The sequence below is a fragment of the Chenopodium quinoa genome, unplaced genomic scaffold (genome assembly GCF_001683475.1).
Source record: "Chenopodium quinoa cultivar QQ74 unplaced genomic scaffold, ASM168347v1, whole genome shotgun sequence".
Taxonomy (NCBI): Eukaryota; Viridiplantae; Streptophyta; class Magnoliopsida; order Caryophyllales; family Amaranthaceae; genus Chenopodium; species Chenopodium quinoa.
In genome coordinates, this window is record NW_018744239.1 from 3,092,036 (window position 1) to 3,112,887 (window position 20,852).

Sequence of the window (20,852 nt, forward strand, 5' to 3'; positions counted from 1 at the left end):
GAATTCACCTAGATTTCCACACTCTGCTATAAAGGTTGTTAGGAAATCAGGTCCAAAGCTTGTCTCCACTCTTTGCCTTTTACTTCTCCTAGGTTGAATCTCACTTTCAATCCTAGGGGAAGCATCTTCTGGCTCTGCAAATGAAGAAACTGAAGAAACATCGTTAGTAACTAAGTTTTTCTTCAATGGAAATACCTGTTCAAAGAACTCTACATCACGAGATTCAGATATAGAGCGATCTTCTAGACTCATAAACCTGTATGCGGCACTATTCTCAGCATAGCCAATGAATACTGTATCATAGGTCCTAGAACCTATAGTTGAGCACTTGAACGATGGATAACCCACCTTAGCTAGACACCCACACACTTTCATGTGATTCAAGTTTGGAGCATAACCCTTCCATATTTCATATGGAGTCTTATCTAACTTCTTGTGAGTTACTCTGTTCTGTACATAATTACACTAGTAGAAAAATACAATAAGGCACCCCCATAAAGGCACCGGTTCAGGTCAAACCGGTGTCCTAAACCGGCCCAAATTTGGGCGCCATTTTACACAAATATAAAAGGTACCGGTTCAGACCAAACCGGTGCCAAAAACTAAAAGGGCACCGGTTTGAACCGGTGCCAATTGAACCGGTCCTTAATTTAAAAAAAAAAACGCTTAAACTTGATTATTAAAAAAAAAAAACCCCGCCCATATATAAACCCCCCAAACCCTATTTCTCATTCAAGCCGCTTCTATCTTCTCCTATTTCCTTCTCTTTCTCTCTCCTCTTCTCCACTCCTCCTCTTTCGCTCACCACTCTTTCTCATCTCCTCCTTCCCTTTCTCATCTCCTCTTTCTCCCTACCACGTCTCCTTCTCCTTCAATCCCACCACGAAGACCACCACAGAGACCACCACGGAGACCACCACGAGCACATGCAACACCACGAACACGTCTCCTTCTCCCTCAATTTCTGGGTTTTTTTTTTCCGATTTCACTATAGGTTTTTTTTTTTTTTGCTATTTTGATTTATTTTTGTCAATTTCTGGTTTTTTATAACTCGATTATAATAGATTTATTTTTTTCGATTTTGATTTTTTTTTCGATTTCTAGGTTTTTATTTCAATAGCAATTTCGATTTTTTTGTTTTCGATTTCTGGGTTATTTTTTTTCCGTTTTCAATTTTGATTTTTTTTTCAATTTTTGTTTATTAGATTTTAATATATTTTGTTTTCGATTTTGATTTTCGTTTAATTGATTTTCGAAATTGATTTTTCTGGGTTACGAGTTTAATTGATTTTGAAAATTTTGGGAATAATTTTAATTGATTTTTCTGGGTTCTGAGTTTAATTGATTTCGAAAATTTTGGGAATAATTTTAATTGATTTTTCTGGGTTCAGAGTTTAATTGATTTCGAAAATTTTGGGAATAATTTTAATTGATTTTTCTAGGTTCTGAGTTTAATTGATTTTGAAATTGATTTTGAATTTTTTTTTTTTGCGTTTAATTGATTTCGAAATTGATTTTTCTGGGTTCTGAGTTTAATTGATTTCGAAAATTTTGCGTTTAATTGATTTTTCTGGGTTCTGAGTTTAATTGATTTCAAAAATTTTGGGAATAATTGATTTCGAAATTTTTGGGGTTAATTGATCTTCAAAAATTTTGGGGTTTAATTGCATTTCGAAATTTTGGGATTTAAAACACATTCAAAAATTTTGTGGTTAATTGTGTTTCGATTTTTTTGGGTTTTTTTTGGTTATTTATTTATTAAATTATTTTTATTTTTGAGTTCGTACATTATATTCTAAGTTCACAAGTGATGCATGAGTTTTCTGGGTTTTTTTTTTTGCATTTTTTTGTGAGTTTTATTGATTTCTGGGTTTTAATTGATGCAGGTGTTAGATGCACAAGGATTCAAGACTTTGATTTTTGAATATTGTTTTTGATGTTGTAATTTTTTATTTGTATTTTTTTTTTTGTATTTTTCAATATCTATTTAATGTTGAATTTTATTGTATGATTATAATTCATTGTATTTTTTTTTTTGTATCGTACAATAACAATTAATATATTGTTATATTTCATTGTCTTTTGCGCATGTTCTAATTTATAGTTTGATGTTCTAATTTATTTTAGTTGATTTAATTTTTAAATGAAAAAAGGCAACAAAAAAAAAATTGGGCAGTTTTGGCACCGGTTAACCGGTGCCAAAACCAATGAAATAAATATTTTGGTTCATTTTTGGCACCGGTTAACCGGTGCCTAATTGGGTGTATGGCACCGGTTTTGAACCAGTGCTAAAAAGGGGGGTATTTGGCACCCCCCACATAGGCAGTGGTTCAAACCGGTGCCTTAGACCGGGTTTGAACCGGTGCCAAAGCACGTTTTTCACCTAGTGTTAGCTGATAGAACCGCTTCACCCCACAAATTGTCTGGCAACCCGGAACTCGGGAGCATGACATTCATCATTTCCTTCAAGGTCCTATTTTTCCTTTCTGCCACACCATTTTACTGCAGAGTATACGGGGCAGATACTTCATGAATGATTCCCTCACTTTCACATAAATCCTTGAGGAAATCGGAGCCATACTCTCCACCCCTATCTCAGCGAACTCTCTTTATTTTCCGCTCCAACTGATTTTCTACTTCTGCCTTATACACAAGAAACTTGGACTCAGCTTCATCCTTTGTCCTCAAAAGATACACCTTGCTATATCTCGAACAATCATCAACGAAGGTGATGTAGTAGCGTTTCCCGCCTCTACTTTCCAAGTTCTTAAAGTCTGCTAAATCTGAATGAATTAGCTCAAGTGGTGTGGTCTCTCTCTTCGTGACAGATTTTTAGGGTTTCTTCACGAATTTAGACTCCGCACACACTTCACATTTTTCAAATCCATCTAATGACATGTTTGGGAGCAAATTTAAACTTTTCGTTTGTTTCAATTTTGTTGCACCAACATGACCCAATCTACTATGCCATAATTCAAAGGACTCAACAATATAAGCAGAAGTAGAAATCTTATTCCTTGAAGAAACAGTTACAATCTCAAGAACAAAAAGGCCCCCACTAAGGTAGCCCTTTCCAACATACTCCCCATTATGGGTTAACACAAGTTTATTAGCATCAAAGACTAACTTAACTCCTACTTTGTTTAACAAAGCACCAGAAATTAAATTTCTACGAAGAGAAGGAACATATAGTACATTGTGAAGGGCCAAGGTCTTCCCTGAAGTCAGCTTCAAAACCACTTTGCCCTTTCCAAGTACCTCAGAGCTGCTTGAATTTCCCATGTAGACTTGTTCACCTTCCTTTGCCTCTTTCATACTGACAAACAGGTCCTTGTTAGCACAGAAGTGTTTAGATGCACCAGTGTCCACGATCCATTCACTGTTGTTCTCAACCAGGTTGACTTCAGAGACAACTGCAGCGATGACATCCTCATCCTCATTCTCAACCAGATGAGCCTGACCCTTGTTCCCTCCACTCGATTTCAGATTTTTCTTCTTCTTGTTTTTGCATTGTGAAGCAAAGTTCCCCACTTCACCACATGACCAACACTTGACAGTGATCTTCTTCCCAATCTTGCCCTTAGCTTGGAGATTTCCCTTCTTCTCAGAGTTCCCCTTCTTGGCACGATTGTCACATGCTTTCTTGTCAGAGTCAGCACCAGATTCAACAGGGTTAGTTTTGATTGCTAACACATTCTTTGGCTTAGAGGAAACATCCTTAAGCCTGTTGGCTTCCTCAATCTTCATGTGGCTCACAAGTTCTTCTAGGGTTAAATCCCTCTTTTTATGCTTGAGGTGATTTCGATAATCAAACCAGGAATCAGGTAATTTTTCAATCAAAAGATTGGCCTGAAGGATTTCACACATCTTCATACCTTGAGCAAGAATTTCAGCAACATAATTTTCATACACATGGACTTGGTCCATAATAGGCTTTGTATCAACCAATTTAAAACTCAACCAATTTCCAGTCACATACTTCTTTTTCCCAGCATCATCGGCACCATATTTCTTCTCTAAAGACTCCCACATCTCCTTAGCAGATTTCATATTAACATATAAATCAAATATGTTGTTTTTCATGTTGTTCAAAAGATGACCTCTAACAAACTTATTATTACGATCAAATTTCTTGATTTCAAATTCATTAACAACGATAGTAGTGGTCCTTTGACTAGTGCTAGATTCTTTATTCCCAGGAACAGGAGTACTAGGAATTTCAATCATGGCATTGGTTTGCTCAATAAGTTTTGGGGCATTCTTAAACAAGACATAATCAATTTTTACTTGTTCAAAAGCAATCAACATCCTTTGTGACCATCTCTTATAATTAATTCCATCAAGAGACTCAACCTTAGACAGATCTAGGTATAGAAGAGTTTGAGAATTGCTAGTCATGATATCAACAGAATAAATAAAAATATTTCGCTTCTAAATTGTTGGTAAAATAACTGTTGAAATCAATAACAAACAAAAAGATTAGAACTTTCCTGAATTGAAAATCCCAAACTCAAGTCGCGCCGTGGAACAAAATCCACTGCCTTAGAAGCGAAATACGCCACCACCGGTACAAGTTTCCTAGTGACGCACGCCCCCCAAGTTTAACGCAACTCTCTCCGTAATCCGTGCACCCGAACTCGAAGAGTGGAATTGCTCAAGAACTGTTCAGATCTCAAAGGGTAGGTTTTGTGTTTTCGGCTTGAAAAGTGAATGAATTCTTATGAAGAGACAAGTCTCGTATTAATATGAGTCCCGGAAAAAGGAGACACGTAAAGCAAACCGAACTAGGAAAAAGGCGAGCCCGATGGGGCAAGAAGCCGCCCGATCGGGCGCGAGATGGAGTTTTTCCAGACATGGTGTCGCGCCCGGTCGGGCGATCTAGAAAACCCATCCCGGGCGAGCCATCGGGCGAAGACGCCCGATCGGGCTCGTCAAAAACTCGAGTCCGTCGCCCGGTCGGGCGAGGGCCGCCCGATCGGGCGTGAGATTTCTCCTATTTTCCTAAGCCACCTCCGCCCGGTCGGGCGAACCACCGCCCGATCGGGCGCGAGAATCCGTTTGCATTACCTATTTCCAACAGTACTAACTCGCTTATACATATCTGAATCTATTGGTAATGTGCAATTACTAATAAAAAAACACACATACATTAATAAAAACAATTATGTAACCTAAGTTGATCCATCAACATCGATTGTTATATTTATTTTCTTCCATTCTTAGTCCTTTAATTAATTTTTGTTTGCGTTTGTTAAAACTATTTTCATTATCGTTACTTTTTAATTGTAGATATTGCATGACCTTAATTACTAAGAATTAGGGTCTGTTCTCTTACGTTGAAATTCAGCTCAGTTCAGCTCAGCTCAGCTCAGTTTAGTTCAGTTCAGTTCGGCTCCTAATTTCCTTCTCTTATTAAATATTCATTTTAGTTCAATTCAGTTCAGTTCAGTTTAGTTCAGTTCAGTTCAGTTCAACTTAGTCCAGTTCAGCTGAGTTCAGTCAATGAGAACAAACCCTTAGTGTCCTTAAAAAAAACTTTGAAAACAAAATCACAGTTAAAAATATATATATACAGAGTTTAGGGCAGGAGTGTACTTTTATAATTTTTTTTTTATCCGAATAATATAAAAATTATTTTTCTTACTTTAATTCCTTATAGAAATTAAAATATTTTCACTTTTAATATTTAAGGAGTTACATTCACTAGGCCACGAAGGCACGAACTATATTTTCCATCCCAAGACAAAATTTATGAATAGAAGTAGTTTTTTTTTTTTTTTGGACAATGAGAACTTCATAAATAAAGGCAAATTACAACCTAACAGATCTAAAACAAGAAACTAAAAACAACAAAACCCACTTAACTAAACCAGTAGAGGGAAAGAGAAATGAATGAATACACCCATGAACACTCAATAGTTACATTATCGCTATAAATGAAATGGTTAGTTGGCATGTCAATTTACATCTTTTAACTGTACTAATTTAATTGTTACACTTGTTTCAAAAAAAAAAAAAAATTGTTACACTTTTTATTTACATCTATTCCTTATTATTATTAAGTACATGATTTACATCTCATTTTATGGGATGATCTCACTAGTATGTACTCTAGGTTTTAATTAAATCCTTATATGTAAGGATAAAATCGAGACAGATTAATCAATACCCTTCCATCCCCAAAATTTCTGACCTTTTGGCCTAATTTTAGTCTCAAAATGATCGACCCATATGCATTAAAATATTCTTCAATTTGCAATAATACTGTGCAAAGTTAGTTTCTCCATGTAAATTTTATTTTTTCATATACTTCTATCACTTTCTCTCTATATTTTTCTACAAACCCCTTTCATTTTTCAATATACTTTTACTACTATCTTTATTACTTTCTTTATACCCGCAAAATCAACTCAAAATGATTTTTTTTTTTTTTTTTTTTTTTGAAAGAAGGCGTATTATAATTTTATATCGAATGAGGGAGTAATAGTGTATGGATGGCCGGTATATCAGAAATTCACAGATTCCAACTTTATAACAATCTAGCAATTTGTTGGTCAACTCTAGCACAAAATCTACAAACCGTCCAATTTCCAATTAGGGAGGCTAAATTTCCGAGAAATTGCCAGCAAATTTAACTAATCAAAATACACAACACGTGCCAATTTATCTTCCAATAAATCATTTTTTTTTTGTCTAATTGGTCACTAAAAATCATACTCCGCATAAATTGCAACAAAGTACGAATTTTTTTTCTTGAGAAATTCGTGCTTAATTTTGCTCTCTCAATCTCAATTATATAATCCCAAGTGTATATTCTGCCATCAACAAAGATCCATTCAGTAAGTCACTTCTATTATCTTCCTTATCTTTAATTTTCTCTATCCTATCTATTTTTATATTTTCTGTTTGTTTTTTAGTAATAATTTATTAGTGACAACCAATATAATTGAAGCTTTTACAGCTGTTTAATCAAATTTTAGTTTCTGGGTATGATTAGTTTGGTTTTGTTTTGTATACATGGCACCTGGGTTTTCTAAGTAATGGTGGAATTTGATTGAAATTTGTATATTTATGTGATTTTATATGATTTTTGAGGGATATTATTGATACCCAAATGATGATTTTGGTGGAATTAGTGAATTTATTGATATAATTGAGATTCCATTGAAATGAAATGGGAAACCGTTTGCTTGCTAAATAAGTGATTCCCTTGTGAAAAATTGTATTCATAAAAAGTATATTGTATAATATAAAGTATGTATGTGTGTATGATGAAATTCAGGTAATAATGGGTGAGACAAAGATGAGTGCAACAAGCCAAACTACTGATAGGAATCAGAATTCTATGCTGATTGATCCTGCATTTCCTAAGTTTTTCACACAAGCCCCTCAAAGAATGCAGAATTTTTTTAAGGTTGGTTGTTCTGCTCGAATTCGTACTCGGTTTGTTATTGTATTGTCTGTTTAGTTGATCAAAGCATTAAATATATTTCCGAAAATGGTAGTCAGTTTGTGACAAAATCACGTGTTATTCGGTGTTAATAAAACTGCTGCAAGTACATTATCATGTGGTTTAATGGATTTTGCTGTTTTTTTTTCATTATGGTTCATGTGTAACACTGAATGTTTTTTGACAGTCACATCTCAGACAAAAGGGGAAAGTAGAGGAGGGAAAGGGTGTATTTGAACCGCAGCAGGTTCTCAGAAAGGAAGAGAAATCGTCGACTGATTGGGAGGCTGATCTGCAGAAGCAGCTGCAACTTTGGCGAGCAAATCCTCATTGGGGTAGTCCACCACCTGAAATAAATGTGAGAATTGATAAAGAAGAGGTCATAAGTTTAGATGTTTTACAATGATAGAACATTCTATATATGCAAGCCTTATGTGTGTAATTAACAAACAAGTAGTCTGAACAATTTACCTCAGATTTCTGTATTTGAACTGACAGTACAAGATGATTGTCTTTACAGTTCTTTAGACTTCAGTGTTGTGAGTTGATATGCAATTGAGTCAAAACTAATGATTTATTTTCTTACAGGTTACTGTACCTGAAGGATCACTTTGCAACCTGCATGTGGAATTCGATGTCGGGTTGCCACCAGATGCTGTGTACAACATAGTCACTGACCCTGACAGCAAGAGAGTCTTTAGGAATATCAAGGTGAGTGGTAATGGAGATGCCAGTGATAAGAACAACTGGTCAATTTCCATTGGCAGAAGATAATTTAGGAATATGAGCTCGCTTAATAAGTTATGAAATGAACTATGCTTTGCTATGCAATAGTTGCTTCCATTGATGAAAGTAAATTGGGCTTTTCAGGAGGTTGTATCTAGGAAAGTGTTGGTTGATGAAGGCTCTAGACAAGTAGTCGAGGTGGAGCAAGCAGCTATATGGAAGTTCCTTTGGTTGTCGGGAACAATATCAGTCCATGTCTTGGTAGATCAAAATAGGAAGGATCACTCTGTAAGTTTTTACTTGTATTTTACCCTCTGTTGTCTTAGAATGTTTCTTACTGTCATCAGTCTGAACATAATCTTAATTTCTCTTTTTCTTTTTGTTTTTTGGATTTCTTAGATGAGGTTCAAGCAGATTAACACGGGATTCATGAAGAAGTTTGAAGGTTGCTGGAGAGTAGAACCGGTATTTGTTGATGAGAAAATCTGCTCCCCCTTTAAACCCAAAACTTTGTCAGAGTATCGCTCATGTACAGGAGGGAAAGGAAGGATTGGATCGAGGGTTAGCCTAGAGCAACTTCTTCAACCAGCTATTGTTCCTCCCCCTCCCATTTCGTGGTATCTTAGGGGAATCACCTCAAAGACCTCAGAGACGCTGATGAATTATTTGCTTGAAGAGGTTGCACGGGTTAAAGGCATTTCTCCAACAGTAAGTTCAAATTGTGATGAGAAGCTAGTTCAAGAAATCACTAATGAAGTGAAGATAGATGAAGTACACGATATTAAGAAAAGATGGGCCTTACGGAGAAGAAATGCTATGCTTTACAGAAAGAAGTAGGAGTATGCTTCTTAGCACAATATTTAGAAACAATCTTATTTGTATTGTTGAAAGTAGATAAGATACATTATTCAACAGCATTGGATTGGATACTGTAGATCAGCAGAAGAGCTTACCATTTGATACTGTGAATCAGCGGAAGAGATTATATACTCTTGATTGACTTGGAGAGATGCAAAGTTAAGTTTAACTAAGAATTTAGATGAGCCAAGATCTGTGATTTAATTTCATTTCCTGTATATAGATTTGGCAGTAGTTTCCGATGTGTAATATACACTTCTGAGTTGCCAGAATATGATTGTATAGTTTAGCAGCATCCTCTAAGCTTCGTTTGGGCAACATATATAACAGATGATTTCCCAAGAATTTCAAAAGCCAATATATTACCTTGTTGAGTTATATAGGCCATAACATCAAGTTTTTAATTTTTATGTACAAATGAGAATGTTGATATGAATATTACAGCTAAATGACATGTTACAACTTACACGACCAAGACTGCTATAATTTAATAACAAGGCAAGCGAAAATTTGCCACATGTAACCCCGAAACTAATTTCTGGTTATTTTCTTTGTACCCTAATCAATATGCCCAAAGTGATGCTTCCAGTCTGTCTATCCAACAAGCAAAGGACCAATCAACTTTGGTTTAATCTCAGCGAGGTGATGCTACAGGCGATTGTTCAGTTAGATGGTGCCCCATTAAGCTACCAAGGCCATGCTTCTCATAGCTCTTGAATGCACCCAATGCTCCCAAAAACCCTTCATGCCTCAGAAACATGGCCTTTGCTTTACCTTTTGACCTGTACAGAGGATTCATAAATAGAAATCACAGCAAAAAAGCAGCAATTGATATTCAAATCAAGCCATCAACCTATATTACTAATATTAGAATTCTGCACAATCAATATTAACTCATCTACAGGTAACACACTTTACTGTAACATTAAACTACAGCTTTTTAACACGGAAATATTATCTGAATGACTAAATGTGACCTGAAATTGTGATAACAGAAGTTCCACAGTAAAGACAGCAAAAGTTCAAATTATTATCTATATCCCACATCTGCTTTCATGCAATTTGAGTTGATTTAAAAGGGCAAGATATAATTGGTCTCAAGGAGAAGCCAGAATGGATCTCAAGGATAATGATTCCCTCATATAGTAAGCCCAGACTGAGGATCTCAAGGAGAAGCCAAAAATGGAGTAAATCTGTACAAATTTGATCGATGATATAGGCCATGAAAGAATTGGACATGGAAGTCATGAATGTCCATAATGTGCTAACAGGTTCTAGCTACTTGTGGAGATGAACCAATTGACTTCCAGAAATAGGCCTGATTGTGCTTAGATTCAGAAAATAAAGTGAGGCTTGTAAATAAGGACACCTATAAAGGGTATGTTCTCTTCACCTTGAAGCAATTTATTTCAAGAGAAAATAAGTTTAGATAAGGGCAAGGAAGTAGCGATTGTCCAACAGATATCAAAAATCTAAAACGACTGCCCAAAGAATAGATATGTAATCCCAAATGTTTTGAAGCCATCAACACACAATAATTTGATGAAAAGAGAAATCAACACAAAAGACACCATCAAACAAGCAAAATGAAGATTGAGTGAAAAGCATTTTGTCACTAACCAGTATTGAACTCCATCGGATATAGTTTCCATAATATATTCATGACCACGAGTGAAAAATCCTCCAAAGATTATCCGTTTTAGTTGCCCGTGCCCCGCATTCATATAGGCAATCTGTAAGGTAATTAAAAAAAGTTAAAAAAAATAAAAGTAATAAATGTATACTGGGAGTAAACTTCTATCAATCATTAAAGTACCAAAGAAACAAGTAGCCAAAGCTTGTATATTAATGAAATTTCTATTTTTGAGATATTAATGAAAAAAGCTACTAGCTCACATCTATATCGAATTTTTTAATTTATGAATTATGAATGAAAAAAATAAAAAATAAGTATAAAGAATGTCAAATTTCCCAAGGCCATAATAAATGAAAAGCTACTCCGTAGTAAATAATAATTCTAACATTATAAAAGCTATTCAAAAGAATTCAGATTGAACAATCATAACTTCAGACTGGTGTAAGGAAATCGCATCTTAGACAAATTCACCTGTGCAACGTTGTTTGAAATCATCCGTAACAGAGATCGGGCAAGGTCCTCCTTTTTATAGTCCTTCAACTCTTTATTATCAAAACTAACCTTGCCAAAACTAGACGCTATTGTTGTTGCTGACAATCCAAGCTGTCATGGTTAGATGAATAGATATTCAGCCATCAAAAGAGAAAAGGCAGTAAGAAACTCAAGTCAAGCCCTTTGCATGTTTAACTTATTATATCCATTCAAATTACATATGAGGCAACTACAACAACAGCAACACTCCCACAACTAAAATTGAGAAAGTTTTTTCAGTGACATATAGACCATACTCCGTATTAATTTATTTTTGCAGTTACAACCCACCCTCCAAGGTTAATTTATTTTTGCAGTTAAAAATTCATTTTCCACACTAAAACAGAAAATTTCCAATTTAATTAATATGTCAAAAGAAGTATGAACATATGAAGTAAATTGATATTTAGACTATTTAGGAAGGATCTACTATACCACCCCTTTCCATACTTGACAAGGGTATAAGTCCAAACATATGCATTCATTCAATCAGTTGGTCTGCAGAGGAACTACTAAAACTCTTAAGTCTCATTCCAAACACTCAGCAACAATAAGTGCCAAAAGAGATCTAGCAATAGCTCAGGCAATCAACAATAATGCTTAATATATAGATCAAAATCATAGCATATTCACGAAAAGAAACTTATCAACTAGTTCAGGATAAAAGTGATTACATATTTTCCATTGAAATCCTAATCATGGATAATGTAAATCATTCGTACTCAGCCAGCCATGAAAACCCAAATATTCTAGCAAATTTGAAAGGATAATTCCAAATATGATTATGAGCATACCAAGTAATTGGAACACCCTTACCGGAAAATGAAATCACATGTATATCAAGTATTAAAATAACAGACCTTAGAATAGCCAGTTACTCCATATATGTCTCTGACAAGCATGTCAATATTTCTATTGTCTCCCTTGTGGCTCAACTCCAGGAACTCGTCAAAGCTGGAAATTGTATTCAGCTAATCAAGTAACCAAAACATAGATTGTAGAACCAAAACCAAAGCACTTAATTATATATCAAGCAAATTTTCAAACATCTCAATATCTCACCATGATCCCATGAATATTTACAAATCACTCAGCACATTTACCAGTGTACAGAAGAATCCTCTATTCCTCTAATAATAAGCCCGGTATACATGATAGGCAAAACAGCCAAAATATTTTATAAAAAAAATTGTGCGACAACATTGACCGCATTATTACCTTTGGCAATTTGTTAAAAGCATTCCCATACCCAAAAGAGTGCCACCACCTAAACTTGTCCCACTAACTAGCTCAAATTTTCCATCCCCATCAACCTAAAGAAGAGAAATGATACTTAAATTTAGAAGCAGGAAGCTGCAGCTGATTGTTAACAAGTTACAAACAGAAAAGCGAGAAGAAACAGATGACAAACTGAAAATTGTTCGGCTGTTCCCCACTTATAAATGCAAAATTAAATTCAGAGTATATCAGCAAAGAAATTTAACCAGTATGATTATTACCTTAATCATACTAACTCCAGAGCCTATGCTGACAAGGAGATAGGGAAATAAATCACTGGCATCAATCTGCACAAAATCTTTCTGACCCTCCATGTACGTGAAAGCTTCACGAGGGACTGCCTATCAAAGTACAGTTACAATACCTTAAGACAGTGGTACAAGTGTGAAGTAAAATACATTACAAGGTGGACAAAAATACAAGCTACTTAACGTATTATCATATTCATACTTTACGAACATTTTCTCCATTGTTAGCCTCTTAGTCCACATATATCATATTCTATACTTGTTTCATTAAAAAAAACAATATAAAAATTATTCAATAAAGAACTAAAGATACATAATTTTGAAGACTACAGACAAGTGAGCATTTAAGAAGGCTTGTTTTTGCAAAAGAATCTAAGCAAAAATGCAGGGAATCGGAACACGTAGAGAGCACAATGTGCATCATGACAGCAGGAAATATGAAATCTAGCCATAATCTATATGGCACAAGAAAAAGGAACAAACTTAAAAGCACAGTTGTGGTCATGCAAACAGTTGTCGATCATGCAAATGTAATTTCTCATTGCCAAATGACAAGTTTGTCCTGTCATGCTTTTTTAAGAGCCCATATTGGTTGTATGAGCCTGAAGCAGCTAATCACCTGTAAACTTAGTAACAACCCCATATTGGCTGATTGGGACAACCAATTAGCGTTACAACTTACAACTTGATCAAAACAAATTTGCTCAATTCTATCCAGTTAAAACTAATCAGCCCATATTCAGGTGCTCATATTACCCAGGGACAAACACTACTTCCACCCCTTGATTTCTCTCATTGAGAAAAACATTGAGGCCTTAGCTCATCTAAATAGAGCAGTAGAAGCCATAAATCCTAACTTGAGGCTTAGCCCCTGTCACTATAGATAAGCAGAAAAGAAAAGAAAAATGGAAATGCCACACAAAGCAGTTGTTGTAACAGTGCATATCATTAATGTTCTCAGCGTATCACATACACAAATCCTCAACTTTAGCAAAAAATTAGCACCAGCCACAAGAGAGTCCATCTCATCCTCTTTGTCAAGCCTGATTCCAAACTTCTCTCTAAAAAGATCAGCATATTTATAGGCACCGCCACCAGTGGCCTGCAAACAACAATAAACAGTTAGCATAATTTCACAGCATAACTGAGAAAAAGCTATTTAGTAGAAAATACAAATGGGAAACATGTCTCATTGTCAATTAATAAAATATTTTTTTTAAAAAGTATTAATGTATTGACAAACTCATACAGATGCTACATGTTGTTTTGGTTTATACCCTTAAGCATGCCTGTTGAAATATGGTCTTTAATTTCATTAGATTAGAAATGAAGGTTGCAGAAAAAGATTCTTAACTTATTGATGGGTTAAAGTTCAAATAAATTCAGACAAAGGCTACCTAATTTATAATTGAACTAAAAATAGGTTGAGATAAGGGATTTATAGAAAAAGTAAACATAGCCTTAAAGTCCATAAAGCCATTTATTAAGTGATTTTTTTTTTAATTCACTTGAGGTTAAAAACCAAGCCGACCCCACTTATGGGATTAAGGCTTTGATTGATTGATTGAGGTTAAAAAACCAAGAAAACAGAGCAAAAACAAACCGAGTTCACGCAAGAAACAGAAAAGGCAAACAAAAACAAATAAATCTAAACTACGGAGGGACTAGACGCGGTAAAGCCACGCCCCTAAGGTCCTCTAAAGTATGAACTGCATAAAGCACAAGATACCGCAATAATGCTAGATTGCTACTTATTATGTTTTTCATAAAAGAATTTTGTCATGTAGCCCTCAAGTCTATACGTATATAACCTAGCGGAAAATAAAGCATTGAACTGCATTTCAGGAAGAGAATATCTTAACCATCCACAAACATAAAAATTTCAGCAAAAACAAGGGAAATATTAAACATAGAAAGAGAGATGAAGAAAAATATCCTTACCTTGATTAACAATTGTTTTTTGTCTGAAATCTCTTGATGACTGCAACCTAGATTCACCTCGATATGTTAGAAATTAGGTCAAATATAACAACTTGCTCAGGCTAGCATAATGTTAAGAGCACATAAAGAAGAACCTAGAAAAGAAGTTGCTCTATAAGCTGGAAATCAGTTTGTGATCATATAAGTAGCTTAGAAAAGACACCACAAATGGGTAGCTCTAAATCAGATTAATAAAATTAATTTGTGAATCATATATGATGGACTACAGATTTTTCAGGGATAAGAACAATATCATTTACTAAAGTCTGTACTCTAGGCATAAATAGTTAGTAGGGTCCTTCAGAATCTACTCACAAGTTTGTCATTCAGGATAGTATGAGAACAGATGGAAATCAGGAATAGGTGGGTTTGGCTTGATATTACTAGTACTGGCCACCCCATGAAGTGAATTTAAAGCACTTTTATGAGGTCCAAAAGTTACATAAGCACTTTAATATTTGTACATCAACAAACTTAGTAATGCACCACCATGCATGAAAATACAAAGCATAAATACCCCACTGACCCCCAAACAATTACCCTAGCCAATTTTCCATGGGAAAGACTTAGAATAAAACCCAAGAGAATGAAATTTAGACTTCAAGTTTAGCTGAGCATAATCTAAGTTTAGCTTGGCTCCTTGCCAGGTCTGCCTTTAGGGACATCTTCAGACATCTAATTCAATCAATGCACAGAAGATTTAAAACTAGAAACCAGCTTTGAAAGAAAGTTTATCAAGCTACAAGTATACACAAACAACAAATTGAAGGGCAAAGAAAAGTGATAGATAGACAAGGTTTGGTAAAGAAAGCAGTATCATACAGCTGCCATGAAGGAGCTTCGATTCGATGAAGTCCAGGCACTCATTTATTTTGCTGGTCTGAAACTTTGCAAAATGGAGCTTGCCGTCAAGGATAGGATATTTCTTGGAACTAGTTACAAGTCCAACCTCCTCCACTTGGACACCGTTTCCAACACTCTCCAAACTACTATCTTTTCTTGAAAAATAAACCAACTTGATAAGGGTACCTACAAAAACAGGTAGGGAATCAGAAGTGATTACGTTAAAGCCACACACATTCCATTGATGAACGATAGGCAGCGATAGATTGATTTCCAAATAAAGTAAATATATCTAGAGAAAAGATGCAAAGACAGCTCCAAGGAATATTAATTAAGTCAGTCAGAAGATTACATTTTAGACCGTCAATCAATTTTGTTTCAAAATGATAAATAAAGGATATAAACACCCTAAACTATGACAAGAACTACTTGTCAACGAAGTTGTGAATCCATAATCATAAGTAAACAATAGTTGGATTATGCCTAGGCCCAATCAAATGTCTCACTTTGGTCATAACCTACTTAGGGTATGTTTGATAATCACTAGAAAACAATAATTGGTTGGGTAAATGTGCCAATTTATTCTGTTTCAAGAAGGTAAGCAATACCCTCGATTTGTTACCCTTCCAAACTAAGTGGTATCAATTACCTTTACCCTCAGAAGTCAGTAGTACAAAATGAAAAGCTGCAGCCTGTATCATTCACTCTCTAGTCACCCTTCCTCTCTCCTCTGTTCACGGATCATCTTCCCAATTTGTTTTCCAAGTCTATATTTTTATTTGAATTTCGATAATTGTACATTCAAGGTGGAAATTTGGAATTTTTGCCTAAAGTAATAAAATTCAAGTATTTGGCCATCCAGAGTTTTGAAAAGCATTGAACCAAAGAAGTCCATTTCTTGTTGTCATATTTGCTTCCATAGTATTTCCCTTTATGATTGTTTTGCCTTTGATATGTAATTGTGCTTTAGAGTGATTACAACATCTTAAAGAATATTACAGTAATCTAAAATTATACTATAATTTCAATATTTGGCCAGTGAAAAAATGTCAATACGATTACAACAAAAAAAAAAGTACAAGTGATCCCATTCCATATATGAAGCAAATGATTAAGAAGTAACCAATACCAATACCATTCCAATAGATAAACCAAATGCATCATTTATTTGTTATTAAGGAGCAACAGATCCAAATCTTTTTCCTTTAAAAAGCTCTAACTAAATATTGTCATTTTCAACTTTATAACATAACATAACATAATCCATATTATTAACTATTAAGGGCATATTTACATTTACTGATCTGAGTTGAACTGATTGGAGCTGATTGAACTAAATAGAGCAAAAAAGAATATTTTATGAGAAAAAGAAATTAGGAGCTGAACTATACTGAACTGATTGGAGCTGAACTGAACTGAATTAACTGGAGCTGAACTGAAGTGAACAGGCCCTAAGTATTTGTTTTATCACATGAAACTAAATTACACTTACTTGAACTCGATTCCACATGTGAACTTATGTTTCCTGATTTTATCCTATCATAGCTTAATAATAACCTTATCGGCCTAAGTAATAATCTAGGATGCTAGCCAACTTAGGCATGATGTCCTCAATAAATTTTTGTTAGTTTAATCCCAATCTTGCAAAATTTGAACTATTTTTACTAAATTTAACTCATTTTTGTTGAACTTAATTTATTTTATTATGATTTAACTTCAGCTATTTTTGATATTAGAAACTAAATTATGCTCTAATTAACTTATTATATTTCTAAACTTAAACTTATGATCAACAGCTCACGTGGGATAGCTCAGATTAATCAAATCACATCAACATAATCCAAAGAAACCCATTTACCAGTTCATCGCAACATTCTTATACTTTACAAAAATACAAAATATTATACTAATCACAGAATAATAATTAAATAATTAGCAACCATTAAAGCATCAAAACTTAATAATCTTAGTTTTCAATGTTACAACATATTCGAATTTTGATATAAAAAAAAAAAAAATCATAGTAAGAGAAAAAGAGAGAAACCTCCAATATCAAGAGACAAGGAGAATTATGATCATAAGAATCGAACTCAGAATAAGAAGTTGAATTTCCATCGATTTCAACGCTTCTGCAACTTTGATCCTCCATTAAAAGTGTCAACTTTACTCCTCAATCAAATTTGATGATGAATTTGAAGAATAAATTTGATTTAATTTTGCGATCTTCCAACTTCTATCCCCCAACTTCAAACCAACTAATCCCTAACTTATCAAAAGTGAAATTAAGAAATAAATTCCAAATTAAATGTTAGATAGAAATTAGATTTGGTGGGATAAATTTGAGTAGAAAATGTGTAGAATTAGGAGAGTGATAATATTGAGAAGGAATATATATATTTGTTGGAAAAATTGATGATAGTTGTATGACTCGTGGCCCACGTGGAATTATGTTTTTCATGGGCTGCCATTTCTCCCATTTCTTCAACGACTTTTATTCGGGTTAGAAGTATCATTTTGGATTCGGATGTCCGGATCGAGTCAAGCCATTTTTTTTAGTTTCACCCGATTTATCTTTTCGGGTAATTCGGATTTGGGGTTCAGTTTTGAGTGGTTATGTTTCAATCTGTTGAGCCTTTTGGTTTTGATGGACAAATTGACAAACTCGACTAATGAATGTTTTGAGTCTTTGGTGAATAAAGGATTCAAGCAAAGTTCGTTCCGGAGTAGGAACTTGGATGCGGAGTAGCATTCTTTAAAAAGCCTCGTGCAAATCTCACGTTCTAGTTTTAATTGTGAGCACTCAATAATATAAAGTCGGAAAGGAACTCAATGACTTATGTTAAAGACTACTGGAATAAAAGTTAGTTTTAAAAGATAATTTCTTAAAGAAAAGATAATTTGTAAAAGTTTTAATAAAGATAATTATCGAAGATAATTATCTAGTTGTTTTAATAAATAATAAATTTATCTTTTCAAATAAAATCTTTTTAAACAAACTTTTGATAATCTTTTAAATAAAATATTTGATAAAGTTAGCAAGTGGTTTTTCTGTGAGAAAATCTTTTATACGGCTAATGGTTATCAAGTTGTTAGGATAGTGGTTTAATTAGATAAGGCTAGGAAACCTCTTCATGATCACAATCTGTCAAGATAACTCCACAAGTTGTTAGTGGGTTGTTGACATGTGGACGTGATTATGGTGGAGGTTAATGACTAAGCCTTCTCTATAAATACTCGTGCAAACTATCTCAGAAAAACATAACTCTTAAGCATAAAAATTCCAGTAGCCATCTAATAACATAAAGAGAGTTATTTTCCTTCATATATTCTTGAGTGCAATAGGTATTTGTAATCACATATTGTATTCAAGTACTTTGGGGTTGGGATTGTGAGTTTGTAAGGTGAGGTTAAGGAAGCTTCGTTGCTGAAGTCTTCTGTGAGAGTTGGGAACAAGTTCCTAATTTGGGGAACTTGTTAACGGGTTTGAATCTTCACTTGTACAGAGTTTGATTACATAGTGGAAATTTAGAAAAGCCTATATCTTCTCTCGTCATTATTTCATTTAGTTAAATTCCGCAAAAAGTTTTTAGATTTCACCTCAAATACAATTCACCCCCCCTCTTGTATTAGCCAGTTAGACTTTCAGTTGGTATCAGAGCAGGAACTCAGAACACGCAGGCAACCCTGTTGAGTAAGTTCCTGGAAAATGGCTTACACAGAGGAAAAGGAATTCGGGAGTACATCCATTCAAAGGCCTCCATACTTCAATGGCAAATTTTATCCTTATTGGAAGGATAAGATGGAAATCTTTATCCAAGCAGAGAATTATCAGGTATGGCGAATTATACAAGTAGGAGATTACGAAATTACGAAAACGAATGCTAATAATGAGGTAATCCCTAAACCTATGGATGAGTATGAAAAAACTGATTTTGAAAAACTTGAAATGAATGCTACTGCCAAAAAGTTTTTAATTTGGGGACTTGGACCCGATGAACATACTCGTGTCAAAGGGTGCAAGTCCGCAAAGGAAATTTGGGATCTTCTGGAAGTTACACATGAAGGAACGTCAGATGTTAAACGTTCCAAAATAGACATTCTTTTGTCTCAGTATGAGCGCTTTGAAATGGGAAACAAAGAATCCATTAAAGACATGTTTACTCGATTTAAAGGTATTACTAACGAACTAACGTGTCTTGGCAAGATAATTCCTATAGATGAGCAGGTCAGAAAAGTCTTAAGAAGTCTTCCAGACAATGACAGATGGAGAGCAAAGGTTGCAGCGGTGCAGGAATCAAAAGACTTCACCAAGTTCAATCTGGAACATCTTGCGGGTTCCCTCATTACTCACGAGATCCAGTCGAACAATCGGACTCAGGAGACTGTCAAAAGTCAAGGGCTAGCATTAAGAGCTAATGAAGAATCCGAAGAGAAGTCTGACATCGATGAAGAAGAAGCTGCAATGTTGGTGAGAAGGCTGAAAAAATTCTACCGTAACAACAAGTTTTTAGACAAGAAGAAAGGATACAGTAAAAGAAATCAGGAACCCAAAGCCAAGTCTTCTTGTCACAAATGTGGAAGCACCAACCACTTCATCAAAGAGTGTCCATTATGGGAATCTGAAAAAGGCAAGGGAAAAGAAACTGATCAAAGCAGAAATTCCAAGCCTAACTTTTCTAAAACAAATTTCAGGAAAGCAATGATTTCCACGTGGGGAGAATCGAGTTCCGAAGAAGAGGAACAGGAACACACAGACGATGAAGTAGCCAATCTCTGTCTAATGGCAAAGCATGATGATGAGGTAGTCATTCAACCTAGTTATTTGAAATCTCTCTCAAAGGATAAATTAATCTCTTTATTGTTAGAAACCTTAGATGAATATAAAGAATTATGTGCAAAACTAAGGCAAGCCGAAAAGGCAACTGGAATTTGTAGAGATCATGTTAAGTATCTGAATAGCTTAAGAAATGATGTTCAAGGCAGATTCTTTGAATTGTTAGATAAAAATATTATGCTAAAAGAATCCCTTGAAAGAGTCAAGAGTGAGAATATCATGCTGAATATTGAATTGACTCAATATAAAATGTTGTGTACTAACATTGATTCTTGCAGGTCTACTGAAGTTCCTTTAATCATGTTTAATAATGAACTAGAGCATGTTAAGAAAGAGATAAAGGAAACCAATGATAAAAATGAGAAACTAGAAAAGGACCTAGAAATTGCAAGAAAAAGTAAAAATACAGCAAGCACGGGTGTTCCCAAGTGGGTAAAGGAAGCTCAGACAAAAAGAACAGAAGGTCTA

At 34.6% G+C, this 20,852-nt stretch overlaps 2 protein-coding genes across 4 annotated transcripts; one reads left to right on the top strand and one right to left on the bottom strand.

Annotated features, from left to right (window-relative positions):
* The first annotated feature begins 6,478 nt into the window (after positions 1 to 6,478).
* Positions 6,479 to 9,412, top strand: LOC110694172. The gene is made up of 6 exons (XM_021871345.1): positions 6,479 to 6,839; positions 7,283 to 7,414; positions 7,638 to 7,808; positions 8,039 to 8,161; positions 8,321 to 8,464; positions 8,576 to 9,412. The coding sequence occupies exons 2-6, from the start codon at positions 7,289 to 7,291 to the stop codon at positions 9,011 to 9,013; spliced, it is 1,002 nt and encodes a 333-aa protein (XP_021727037.1). The 5' UTR covers positions 6,479 to 6,839; positions 7,283 to 7,288; the 3' UTR covers positions 9,014 to 9,412.
* LOC110694173 (pantothenate kinase 1-like) lies at positions 9,380 to 17,930 on the bottom strand. 3 transcript variants are annotated; one of them, XM_021871348.1, is made up of 10 exons: positions 17,595 to 17,930; positions 15,530 to 15,736; positions 14,669 to 14,708; positions 13,701 to 13,829; positions 12,701 to 12,820; positions 12,420 to 12,514; positions 12,062 to 12,155; positions 11,142 to 11,273; positions 10,655 to 10,767; positions 9,380 to 9,816 (listed from the first exon to the last, which is right to left on the bottom strand). In XM_021871348.1, the coding sequence occupies exons 4-10, from the start codon at positions 13,749 to 13,751 to the stop codon at positions 9,669 to 9,671; spliced, it is 753 nt and encodes a 250-aa protein (XP_021727040.1). In that variant the 5' UTR covers positions 13,752 to 13,829; positions 14,669 to 14,708; positions 15,530 to 15,736; positions 17,595 to 17,930; the 3' UTR covers positions 9,380 to 9,668. The 3 variants fall into 3 exon arrangements, with proteins under 3 accessions (XP_021727040.1, XP_021727038.1, XP_021727041.1); XM_021871346.1 differs by having other exon boundaries at positions 14,669 to 14,715; XM_021871349.1 differs by having other exon boundaries at positions 12,701 to 12,816; positions 17,595 to 17,928.
* Positions 17,931 to 20,852: the final 2,922 nt, after the last annotated feature.